General features: G+C 37.5%; 1 protein-coding gene across 3 annotated transcripts in view; it reads right to left on the reverse strand.

Annotated features, from left to right (window-relative positions):
• The window catches only part of RFTN2 (raftlin family member 2), a 28,338-nt gene that overhangs the window by 995 nt on the left and 13,395 nt on the right, over positions 1 to 13,948 (reverse strand). For all 3 annotated transcript variants that reach the window (XM_039347991.1, XM_039347989.1, XM_039347990.1), the window contains exons 8-9: positions 12,087 to 12,190; positions 3,751 to 3,829 (exon numbers count right to left, since the gene is read on the reverse strand). In XM_039347991.1, the coding sequence (XP_039203925.1) occupies positions 3,751 to 3,829; positions 12,087 to 12,190 (183 nt within the window). The remainder of the gene's footprint in view (positions 1 to 3,750; positions 3,830 to 12,086; positions 12,191 to 13,948) is intronic.

Consider the following 13,948-nt stretch of genomic DNA (forward strand, 5'->3'; position numbering starts at 1 on the left):
TGGAATGTAGTTCCTTATCTTTGTCTTCATAATTATGTGCAGCCAGCACAAGAGCCCTGCCAAGTTCCCAGAAGATTGAAAAGATTTTAGATGCTGAATAGGGAGGATTCTGCCAATGTCTGCACAGTATTCTTATCCTGTAGTTGGAATCAACCATTAATTCAACAGACTATAAATCTGGCACTCCAGCATAGAAACACAAGTGCTACCGGATTCTTAACTACTCCTGTTTTGTATCATTAAACAATGCTTGTTCTCATTTTGACCTAAAAATAGTATTTGCTAAGAGGTAACTTATTAGAATAATTTTTAAATTAAACTCTAAATTAAACTTCCATTATTGTTATGTAGCAGTGATGGCGAACCTTTTAGAGACTGAGTGCCCAAACTGCAACCCAAAACCCACTTATGCATCGTCGAGTGCTGGGTGGGTGTGGCCCATTGGCTGGGTGCGACCCATTGGGTGGGTGTGGTCATTGGCTGGGTGTGGCTGCAGTGGTAACGACAGACTGGGTGGGACTAAAAAGTTCAATCAATTCCAACTTTGCAAGATCTTTTTTTTCCCCGCAAGAAGTTGAAATTGACTGATAGATAGAACCTTTTTTTTTTTTTGCACACGGCAGCGGAGGCCTAAAGCAAAAAGGTTTTATAAAACCCAGCTGAAGGCCTACGACTGGGGCGACAGCGCGCGTGCCCACAGAGAGGGCTCTGAGTGCCGCCTCTGGGCACCCATGCCATAGGTTCGCCACCACTCTTATACAGTGTAAAAATTCTTTCATGGTGAACTTGATTCCTAGTAACTTCATGTCCATACTACTTTATTACCAACCTTACAGGCTTTTGCAGGATGTTCTTCAACTTCTCTGTTAGGATACAGCCTTGGGATTCCCTAATAGCCTCTCATCCAAGTATAAATCAGGATTAATACTATTTAGGGTCTGATCCAAGACAAAGTTGGCTAAGTCATGCCTCCTCCTGAGCTACTGCTGTACAAGGTTTTCAAGCAATATTCTTGTTCACTCTCTCCAAGTTATTCCAGCAAATCACCTCCCCCTTTTTTTCTAGAAATGTTTTGCATATAATAAAGTCTGAACTGGAAAATATCTTTGAATTGCACATTACAACACCTGTGATTTACAATTAAACAGCATAAGCATATTTTAAGAGCAAAATAGCTTTGATTATGATTGCACCCTCAAACAATTTAAATCCAAAACGATACATTAAAAGTTTGATGCATCCAAACAGGGATGAACCTATGTCCTTCTGTTTAAATATTTGATTCCTAGTCTTATGGAGATGATTTTTTTAACCTTTTAGCTTTTAAGATATAGTTCCCAAAAGCCACTATTTTGTATATTTAATATTAATAACTGAAACTGAAATACTAATTCCGAAATTTCTTGACCAAATGTTTTTAATAGTCCTTTAATCTCCTGTTTCTCTCATCATAATACAGTTAATTCAGTGATTTAGAGGCAAATATTTCTGTAAGAAAAAGTTTATCAATTAGTACATTAAATGATTAGTACAATATAGATTTATAAACTTGTTTTAATCAAGTAGGGTTTTTTCTACAGTGGTTACTGTATGCTTAGTGTATCATATTTTTATTTAAGTCTAAATATTTCAAAGTTTAGTCTCCGCACTAACTAATTGAAACAACTGTGATATTACTCAGCAAATCAAAACCTTAGTCTGTTTAGAGCCGTGGTGGTGCAATAGTTAGAATGCAGTATTGCAGGCTAATTCTGCTGACTGCCAGGAGCTCAATCCTGACCAGCTCAAGATTGACTCAGCCTTCCATCCTTCTGAGGTCGTAAAATGAGGACTCAGATTGTTGGGGGCAATATGCTGACTCTGTAAACCACTTAGAGAGGGCTGTAAAGCACAGTGAAGCAGTATACAGGTCTAAGTGCTATTGCAATTGCTATAAATTAAAACTAATTAGGAAGAAATACTTCATTGAGACATTCTAGGAATAAAAGTTTCTGAAATTCTTTATGTATTCCTTTTCTGAAACAATGAGCTTGGTCTACAAAAATGTGGCATGTGAACTGCTTTCCTGTCCCTTCCATCTGTTTTAATTTCCTTCGCTCCCACCCGAAGAAATATATTTTTAAAATCAGGAGTTCCTCCTAGGCTAAGGGGAAAGAAAATTTTTAAAGAGATGCAGGCTTCTTTCATTAAACACGAAATAGACTGTTTTTCTGCCCTTGCTTAGCATAATGGCCCACACTCTTCAGGAGAGCCCTTCAAAAGAAGTTTGAGAAGAAGAGGGGGGGGGAGGCTGCCCTGGGGAAGTGACTGCTGAAATGAATGAATGGCTCTAAGAATTTAAGTCATGCTTGCCCTGCATTTGCAAAATGCAACCTCTTAAAAATGGATAGTGCTAAACTTTCTCATATTCAGTTTTCTGTTTCTTTGATGTCCAGACTAAGTATGAAAACATGTTCCTCAACTTGTATTTTGCTTTTTTTCCCCCCCCTTTAGACATTTTCAGGCTTTAGGCATTTTTAGTAACTTGTTGCTAAGACTGCTTTAGGGAACAAAAGAGAGAAAATGAGCAAAGAAAACAATTGGTCATTAACAGTTCTTTGTGGCTATTTCTTTTGATCCTTTTCTTTTTCGTGAGATACACAAACAATGCCAAATCTCAAAAATACAACAATATTCATTCTATTGGCCACTTGGCTTCCAAAAAGATTAAGGGGGGTGGGATTGGATGTGGCAGTACAAAGGACAGAGGGACATGCAGAGAGATTCCTTGTAAGAAAAAAATGTTTATCAGTTCTTGACCCTTAGGACTCTACACAGAGACAGTGATTGCAAGCCAGAAATAATGTAGAAATGTAGTTTCACCACATCCTGCTAAACAAGCTGTGTAATGGACAGTGTGCATAAGGAAACAGGCAAGGGATCATCCAAGGACATCACTTTGGCGAAGTATTCTGAATCGTTTTCAATGTGCTTTTTATCTCACATGGAAATGGATAACAATTTGTCACATAGCTCATCCTAGGAATTGCGTAACGCTACACAGTGCGCTCTTTATAATGGTGTGGAAAAAAGAAGTGCTTTCAGTAATAATGGAGTTCTTTCACATATTGTCATATAGGTGTTGCAGACTCCCAGTCAAATGGTTTTTGCAGGATAAACAAGAGGAAGTTAGATTATATATATCAAAAATGCCAAGGTGCAATCAATCAGACCGGTCTGTCTGAAAAACTTTCTGTATATGTGTATGTATGTATGTATGTATGTACCGTATATGCTGGCGTATAAGACGACTTCCGGAAGCGCTAAACTCGGCACCAAAGACGGGGGTCGTCTTATACGCCGAGTCGTCTTATACGCCGGAAATACTGGTAGTTTCCGGCCTATAAGACGACGTTCTAGGAATGCGGCTTGGCGACAAAGACGGGGGTCGTCTTATACGCTGGGTCGCCTAATACGCCGGCATATACGGTATGTATGTATGTGTATATATATATATATATATATATATATATATATATATATATATATATTGTACAGCATACATTTTGTACAGCAGCAAGCTGTAAGAAAGAAAACACATTCAAGGGAGACAGTTGACCTGTACAAATTACACAGCCTCTCTGCTTGTGCCAATAAACCCTCTGAATTCTCTCAATCCCCTTTGCCACTTTCCCAGTTTACATGATGGGCAAGACAGACAAGTGATTTTTAAGTGAGAAAGCAGGAATTATCTCAGATTGTAATTCTTACCTCAGGTATCTGGACAACTGGATTCCCCATAGCTGGCCTCTGAAGGAAAACAACTTGCTTAGTGGCTAGATTGCCTTCACTGAAACATAAAAGAAGCTGTTTTTAAAAGTCTGTTTTTCTCTGATTTTGTTCATATACAATTCGATAGAATTCACTGAAATTAATAAGGCTGAAACTGGATGATACTTTATTAGTGAGATGTCACATGCATCAAACACACTTGTTATGTATTTAACACATTTATTTATATATCGTCTTCCTTTTAGCATCCAGCAAAAGACAGTACCCCTTTCAGTCATGACAGACTCAATCCTATGGTATTTCAGCAAGGAGGAATCTCGTGTGCCATCAAGGCCTGTCCTCAGAGGCCACATTATTTCTACCTACAAAGCAACATATTAATGACTATGCTTTTCCAAGCAAATTCTTCTCTTAATATTTAAAAGAAATGTAGTAGCAAAATTTATTCAGCCTCCAAAATTACCTTAGTGTCAGTGCATGAACAGCTAGTCATGTCCATCCAGACTTGCTACATCTGTTAATGTAAATACACATTTGGCTTTCTGTAACAGTAATGTGGCCAAGTCATATTTAACCTTGGAATTAATGATCTTGATAAGTGCTTTTAAGGTAGAGTTCCCCAACCTTTCTGGTTTGCAGACTGGTGGGGAGGGGGGGAGGCTCCACTTGAGCGGCTAGCAATTGTGTGCACAGCTCCATTTATGTGAGTGGCATGCAAGTTCACCCATCGCTCACAAAAATGGAGTGCGCTGCATGTGTTTTTCCATTGCTCACGCAAATGGGGATGCATATGTGCGCACTTGCCTGCGTTTCCGTGATCTGGTTGCAAACAACTCACGGCCCACTAGTGAACCGTGGCCCAGAGGTTTGGGACTTCTGTTTTAAGGCAGTCTATTTGTTTTCATTAACATGTTTTTATTTCATAAACATGATACATATACATACCTTATTATTACAACATCTGTCTACCTTGAAAGAGTTTCCTTCATTCTAAGTATTGTCAAATCGTCTGGGTCCACATATTGTGCAAAGAACCAATGTGGTTTGTTTAGTTTTTGTTTGGCAAACTATGTGAACTTCATCATTATTAAGTTCATCAGAAAAAGTTAAATTTGCCATCCAAGCATTCCCATTTCCTTGTGAACACATATATGTCTTTTTTTGTTGATTTGTTTTTGTTTTGGAGGGAGGGGTGTTTTGCTTTTGGCAACTATAGTGAATTGGCTTGTTAAATCATCTTCCAGAAAGATTTTTCATCTTCTGAATCTAGATATTTTTCCTAATATCTTCTCATCAATGCAGCTAACCAAATTCTCATCAGGATTAGTTTTTTCAAGATTGATCAAGGCCAATGCATCACCTGTTCTGCAAACTGTGGTTTACAAGATTGGCTTAGTACAGTGCATGATACTAGCAACAGCATGGCCTAGTAATCAATCAATCAGTCAATCAATCAATTATTAGCATTGTAAATATGATAGGATTATATTGAGAATGAGACATTAGAGAGACAAGAGAAAAAGGGGACCAATGAAATAAGAATCCAGTCATTTTTCTGTGCTGAAGCACTGAAGCTGCTGTTTTAAAGAACAAGTTTAAACTAGACCTGGCCTTATTGAAATGCTGAGCACGATAAATGACAGGGGATAAATTCACAATTGAATTGAATGAAGTTGGAATTGCCCCTGAATTTCAATGAAGGAAGGAAAGTACATTAAAAGAATCTGTATTATATGTTGAACTTTCTTCTCATATTTTGTCTTAATAAAAGATAAAGCTGGACTTGGATTGAAAAATGAGGGAAGAAAACCCATTGCTGCAACTAGATATTTACCATAGCTTTTGCCTTTTTAATTTGCTACTTGTAGATTATATTTAATGGTATGACTAAACTTGTTCACCAATAAGAATTGAATTTATACAGATTGTTCTGCTTTTTTCATACTGGAATAACTACAGGGAAAAAAATAAAGGCAGTGGAAGTCTAAATGACATAATGCATCAAATACATCATATGCTGTTTTGACAGGATACATCACCTTGATTTCAGTTATGGTCAGTTACTAATGATAATGTGAACCATGTTAATGACAATCGTGCTAAGATGTCCAAATCCCTGCTGGCTGCTGATCATTAAGGCAAATCTGAAGACAGAGAAGCATTTGTATTCCTCCATCCATGTTGACATCTTCCATCTTTCACTGCAAAGGAAATCTTACAACTTCCTCCAAGCTTAGGCTTGTGGACAAGAGTTGGGAGATCCCGAGTGCTTTTATTTTACTTGCCCCTGAAATAGCTCAATATCCCTTTTCTAAAGCTTTATTCACTTGGGATTTTACAATCCTTGAAAGTGTATTCTGGAAAGTGGTATCCAAGGAATCCCATGGTCCCTGGGTACATAGGATGACACCCTAAACCTTGAACAAGCTAAAAAGCGTTTTCATGTATGTAAGAAGGCAGAAGTTCCAGAAACTCTTGTTACTGTTTCCATTATCCTTTTCTACAATAGTTGATTTTTGGTGGGTCTGCTTTAGGGAGACGATAACAGGAAATCGTACTGTGAAAACAGAAACTCTTCTGGTTATAGGGTTTAAAGAATTATTTTGGGGAAAATGCTAATATTCCTGTAATCCTCTGAACAAACTATGTGTGAACTGATGCAAAAGAAAACATCTCTGCCTTTAGCAGAAAGCAAAAGCTATTAATATTCCGCTTGCGTACTGAGGTCAGAGTTCAAAGTCTGTGGGAAAAACAGAGAACTGTAGACTGAAAAACATGTTATTCTTTTTTTAACCGTGTGAGCAATGCTGCATGACAATGTGAGCATAAAGAGTTTCACACAAATTAATGCAGCACTTCCTCAAATTTTTTAAATTGAAATAGTAACTGTTTATAATTCAGAATCACTAGCAGCCTATTCTGACAGGTGCGGAGAATACTTTTTAAAAAAATAACTAATGATGATTTAATTCAGTGACTTGGACTGCACTTTTAAAACTGAACCAAATCACATCTTCCCCAATCATAACAACTTTCCCAGATGGGTCAGGACTCCCATTTAGCCATGAATGTGCCAAAGCAGGCTTCTAGGTTACAGATTCCTTTGTGCACAAATGCTTTGTGTATCATTCATGTGGCTGATCCAGTTGCCTGACAGGTTCACATAGTCCATAGTCAGTAAAGGGGGGGGGGGCTGGAATCGCTCACTTTAAGAAGCTGATAAAGCTTTTAACTTTTTTTAAAAAAAACAACCTTTTTTTCTGATAGCTGATTAAGAAAGGTTGCTGACTTAACACATTATGTTGGATTGGGATTATGTTGGATTATTTCCCTTCTGATCATCTATCGTATGTGCTTTTAAAGGAAGAAATAGGTTGAACCAATTGCTGGGAAATGATTGCTCAAAATACACTTTTACTCATCCAGTTTTTGTAGTTTGTTGTGTAATTTGGAATGATACCCCAGTTATTTAGAAACTATCAGGAAGACAATAGTAATATGTGTCTTATTTATATTAATATTTTTTTCTGTGTATAAGTTATCAATTCCCCATCAGTTGTACAGTGGGCTCCAATGGGGGAGCATCACAGTGGAGGTGGTTGATCGATTAATAAGAGATCCCATCTCCCCCCCCCCATCCTGCTTCCGCTCTTCCCGTTTTTTTAATTGGCCCATAATGTTTGGAGTTAATTTATGTTTTTCCCTTAAATGGTTTTTATCTTTTATATTGTAAGCCGCCCACAGTTACCTTGAGGTAAGATGGGCAGCCTATAAATTTTATAACTAAAATCAAATCAGTAAAATATATTTGAAAAGCATTTTATCATTGGGAGTTCTTTTCAGAGGACTACTTAGAAAACCAGATTTAATTTCCTTTTAAATATGTACAATTTCCTCTTTCTCCTATTAAATAATTATGTTATTATATATATATATATGTTTTCTGAGGTTTTCGCGGGTGTTTGTATGTAAGTCTTTGGTTGTTCGGGTTTTCTCCCGTGTAAAATTGGAAGTGTCTTGGCGACGTTTCGATGAAGTCCCATTCGTCATCTTCAGGCTGGTGTTTTCAGCTTCGTGCTTCGAACAGCTAAGACCACACACATATATATATATGTTTTCTGAGGTTTTCGCGGGTGTTTGTATGTAGGTCTTTGGTTGTTCCAATTTTACATGGGAGAAAACCCGAACAACCAAATACCTATATATATATATATATATATATATATGTAGGTCTTTGGTTGTTCGGGTTTTCTCCCGCGTAAAATTGGAAGTGTCTTGGCAACGTTTCGACGAAGTCACATTCGTCATCTTCAGGCTGGTGTTTTTAGCTTCTTGCTTTGAGCAGCAATGTGTGGTTTAGCTGTTTCTTCCTTTTAACTGCCAGTGAGGGTATGAACTGATTGGGTGGGAGCTTGGCTGTGTTCTGATTGGGTGGAGGTGTGTTCTGAATGGTTAGGGGCTTGGCTGTGCTCTGATTGGCTGGGGGAGTGTTCTGTTTGGTTGTGCTCAGGTTGGTCTGAGTTGCAGAGGGGTTTAAGATTTTGGGGTTAGGGAGTCGTTTGTCAATAAGGGCAGGTTTCCAAATGGCTGGTAGGCGGGAGGTATCATCTCGCTTGTTCATGCTGTGTGGGCGTTTTTCTATCTCGATGGCTTCTCTGATTATTCTGTTATTAAAATGTTCACTTTTGGCAATGGTTCTGGTATTTTTAAAGTCAATTTCATGTCCTGTGGCTTTAAGGTGTTGGACCAGGGAAGATGTTGGTTCCTCTTTTTTGACTGAGTTCTTATGTTCTTCAATGCGTGCACTTATTCTTCTGTTGGTTTGTCCGATGTATGTGGTGGGACAAGTGGTGCATGGGATTTCGTATACTCCTTGAACAACATCAAAACAGCATTCTGCACAAACAGAAAAATATCCACCATCCTTAGAAACCCCAAAGATAAAATTGAATTAGAAAATCAAGGAGTATACGAAATCCCATGCACCACTTGTCCCACCACATACATCGGACAAACCAACAGAAGAATAAGTGCACGCATTGAAGAACATAAGAACTCAGTCAAAAAAGAGGAACCAACATCTTCCCTGGTCCAACACCTTAAAGCCACAGGACATGAAATTGACTTTAAAAATACCAGAACCATTGCCAAAAGTGAACATTTTAATAACAGAATAATCAGAGAAGCCATCGAGATAGAAAAACGCCCACACAGCATGAACAAGCGAGATGATACCTCCCGCCTACCAGCCATTTGGAAACCTGCCCTTATTGACAAACGACTCCCTAACCCCAAAATCTTAAACCCCTCTGCAACTCAGACTAACCTGAGCACAACCAAACAGAACACTCCCCCAGCCAATCAGAGCACAGCCAAGCCCCTAACCATTCAGAACACACCTCCACCCAATCAGAACACAGCCAAGCTCCCACCCAATCAGTTCATACCCTCACTGGCAGTTAAAAGGAAGAAACAGCTAAAACCACACATTGCTGCTCAAAGCAAGAAGCTAAAAACACCAGCCTGAAGATGACGAATGTGACTTCGTCGAAACGTTGCCAAGACACTTCCAATTTTACGTGGGAGAAAACCCGAACAACCAAAGACCTACATACAAATACCTGCGAAAACCTCAGAAAACATATATAATATATATATATATTATATATATATATATATATATATATATATATATATATATATATATGAAATTTTCAGTTCATAAAAAATGAATGCTTTTTTGTGGACTTATTGTTGTTAGTTGCGAAATTATGTTCGATCCATCGTGACCCCATGGGCAACGTTCCTCCAGGCCTTCCTGTCCTCTACCATCTTCTGGATTTTGTGGACTAGTCTTTCTTTATTTGCATATGATAAAAATGAGTTTTGTATTTTTATTGCTTTTTTGTATAATTGTTCAAGGGATTTCAGAGTAGGTGAGCTGTTTAATCCAGTTTGATATAATACAATATTAGTATATGTGGAATTAAGAATAGTTCCAAACCTGGCATAAAGAAAAGGGCTAAGAATGTGTGTATATGTAGACGTAAGTGTGCATACTGTATAGCTAGTTTGCATGTGACTTTGGTCACATTGTGCAGCTGTGACAAGAGCCTCTTCCCCTCTATGTGTAGGAAAGTTATAGTTTATGATCAACATCCCTCTTTGCATATCTTGTTTTCACAAAGGACTATTTATTATGACTCCAAAAAATACTATACAGTTTTGCTTAATCATTACTAGCACATGATAGCTATTTAATGAATCAGATGCTATTTCCTGCAACAATCGGTTGGTTATAAAAGATTTCAAACTTCCTTTTTTTTCCCTTAATGCCCTTTCTACAATTAGTCAAGATAAGGATGGAGTCTATGAGCTGAGTCTGCTTGCCTTCATTCTATGGGCTGAGCTTGTTTTTCTTGAAAGACATGGTATTTGGTCAGCAAAGATACCGGTACTGATGGAAATAATGGGATCTCTCCTGTTAACTTTTTGCAGCCGATCACTTCAGCAATAGGCAGAAAATGTAATTCGAGGAGATGAAACTCCTAGGACATTTATTTCATTCAGACATTTCAAACTTAAATGCTCATCTTCTTTAAATGTTTTTTTTTTAATTTGTAGACAAATATTTCTAAGGTATTATTTTTAAACAGGGAATTCCAAAATTGCTGATATCCTTGTGAGAAATAAAACAAAAATAACACTGTAGGCAATGCTGGCTGTGGAATTCTGGGAGTTGAAGTCCACATGCCTTAAAATTGTCAAGGTTGAGAAACACTGCTGTAGGGAATACTGATGCTGCCTCTCCAGTTCAAGAGAACTGGTGCAGGACCTAGGCCAGTTCTCATGGAATAAATATCTAATTGCTTGAATCAGTTCCTAAATTACTCTGCCCTCTAACAGACTATATGAAAAGGTTTTCCCCCTGCCTGCCTCCTCTCAAGCAATTGTTGCTGAAGTAGTGGTCCAGCTGCCTAGGAGATAGACATTTAACTCTATCATAGAGAGAGATTGTTTAATTGTGCTAACTGATGGTTAAATACCAAATAGATTTTTAAAAATCTGCTATTGGTTACAGCTGACCATTACGTCCTACGCAGACATTAAAAAAAGAGGGGGAAAAATCACCAATGTGGAAGAAAACACAGATATTTGCTAATATGAAGGCTTTCTTCCTGCAGACAATTGAACTGTTTGTTGTGCTCTCAGATGTATGTTTGAGTGAGATGGGCATGGATATCACCCATAAATACATAGACTAAGGAGATGTCACAGGTTCCTGTCTTACTCCCGGTGTAGTTCTGAATCATTCATGAGGCATTCCATTTATTCTCGTGTTTGCTTTATAGGTAGTCCTCAGCTTACGACCCCAGTTGAGCCCCAAATTTCTGTTGCTAACTGAGACATTTGTTAAGTGAGTTTTGCCTCATTTTACAATCTTTCTTGCCATAATTGTTAAGTGAATCACTGCAGTGGTTAAGTAAGCAACACAGCTGTAAAGTAAATCTGGCTTCCCCATTTACTTTGCTTGTCAGAAAGTCACAAAAGGTGATCACATGACCCCAGGATACTGCAACCGTCATAAATATGAGTTAGTTGCCAAGCATCTGAATTTTGATCACGTGATCACAGGGATGCTGCAACAGTTATAAGTGTGAAAAACGGGCATAAGTCACTTTTTTGAGTGCCTTGTAACTTTGAATAGTCATGAAACAAAGTCCAGGGCTACCTGTATATGCTTGTTGTATTTAGCAACTAGCCCTCAGTTGCTTGTTCATATTTCAACAAGCATTTCCTAATTTAAACCATCACTTTTTGTTTTGTAAACCAATAAACGTTCAGTTATTTTTTTAAAATTCATGTTTCTCAATGATCCATTCAAGAGGAAAAATGCAGGGCTAGTCTCTGATTCAGCCACCATTCTGCAAATCTCAAATAATGATCTGAATTCCTCTCCTCGGTCTTTCAAAATGATGCACAAGGATATCAAAACCTCATCAGATTTTCCATATCTCAGCATTTGCACATAAGATTGCTGAAATTTCATGGATATTTTTTAAAAAATTATATTCTTTTAAATATATGTATGTATGTATATGAATGAAATCCTTTAGGCAATAATATGAAAAAGTATTTTTCAAAATTAATTGAGGAGCTATTTGTGGCCCTGGCAGGTTCTGTGTTGTTCACTGCTGCTATAAAGAAAATCGACATGGGCAAAACAGAAACGCTGCTTCCTGGACTACTTTTTAGCCTCTTTTGCCTTCAATTACATTCCCAGGAATAGGAAGGGAAATTGTTATTCCATCTACCTGTCCAGTCGGATGATAGGAGTAGGCAACACACATGTTAAAAGCCAGCCAAATTCAGCCAAAGTGTGCAGTAAGGGACCATAATCTGTTTTGATTTCACTGCCCTGTTAACAAAAATAGATACAGAAATATATATGTAAGAACAGAGTAAGCATTTCCACAGACCAACCACGAGATGTGGAGAGGAAGGAGGGGAAACCCAAAGGTCCAGGCATATTAAAAAAGGATTATTACCCATTAGCATACAAAAAATAAGAACAGTGTGCGCACATGCACGCACAGACATGCAGACAGTTTTCTGGTATAGTTATGTTTTTTTCTTCCTATTGCTGTTCTGGTGTGTCTATAGAGACAAATTTGACAATTTCATATTTCTTTTCCTAAAGAAATTCAGTTCCATTAAACTCAGTTCTATTTTATTTTTAATCTGGACCTGAAAACACAAACCAAAACCTTTGCCCATTTGTGAAATGCATGCCAAAAGCTGATTTTATAATATTTACTATAGATAAAGTAACCCAGTGCTGGTGTAATCAGAAATGATTCCTGGAGTTGCAATCTTATTCAGTTTTATAACACACTGGAAATTGCATTAATATATACGTTTAATATCTATGACTTATCAAACATTTTAAAAGTTATGGTACACATCAGTGGTAGGATTCAAATATGTGAACAATCGGTTCTCTAAGTGGATGCCGCCTCCGGAAGTCCGTTCCTGGCCTGGGCAACAAAAAATCAGCTACCGGTAATAATCATTTTGTTTCTATAATAGCACAATAGTTTTTAAAGTGTTATATTACACAAATACTATTATTACTGGTATGGCCTCAAAAATATTTCAAATCACATTGGGCCAAAAGATTGTTTCTGTATGTGTGTGTGTGTGTGTGTGTGTGTGTGTATGTGTGTGTGTGTGTGTGTGCGCACGCGCGCCCGTGTGTGTGGTCTTGAAATGTTTTCATTCCTCACAGCCCTTTCTCCTTAATCTTCTCTTTAGGTTCTAAATGTGATTGAACCTAAAAGTACATATATATTGTGACTTCAATGATGTAAATAAATTGATGAGCTAAGAACAAAGAAGAAATTATCTGTTTATAGATACAGAGGACTTTTCACTCTTAAGAGCTCTAATTCATGCAAAGCCATTTCTGCGTAATTATTGTACATTAAACAGTATTTTTTAAAGAAACTTCTGAGAAGCTTCTGTTGCAGCCATATCACTACCATTGGAGCTACTTTGTATAGTAAAAAAGGGAGGAAAGAGGAAAAAACTAAGTAATGTGTAATTCTCCTTCAACTGCACGTGCAAATTCTCTAGAATGGAGTAATTTGTATTTCACTTTATTCCTGTCTGTTTCTGAATTCCAAAAGCCACACTATAACAGTTGTCTGAGTTACTTGGAGCTATAATAAGGGTTGATTTGCAACTTCTAGATGTTTTGGACTAAATTTCACAGCTCCTTTCTTCTCTTTAAGTATATCAACTGAGGTAAATTGAAGTTTAAAAGTTCTGAAGAATCCATTACTTGTCCCTGACATATGTGGTACAATGATTGCTGAGATTACATGATATAATTAAAAACTAATCAAAGACGTTCATTTCAGTTGTCAACACTTATTTATGGAATCACTTGGGGAACTGAACTGCTCAGCTTTTTTGTGGGATAACTTCTGTGAAATGATTTATTATTTTATTCTTCCAAGAGATGATATTGCACTTATGCATTCTCGGTGAATGGCCAATCCTTTAGGCAAACCTTATGCCAAAGGGTTCTGCATTACAGAATATAAAATATGCAAATCCAAATGGAGAATGTTTCTTAGCATGAACTATTCAATAATGTGACACAGAAATGGCA

Source organism: Crotalus tigris, unplaced genomic scaffold, assembly GCF_016545835.1.
Source record: "Crotalus tigris isolate CLP2741 ecotype Arizona unplaced genomic scaffold, ASM1654583v1 scf7180000018105.1476442, whole genome shotgun sequence".
Lineage (NCBI taxonomy): Eukaryota > Metazoa > Chordata > Lepidosauria > Squamata > Viperidae > Crotalus > Crotalus tigris.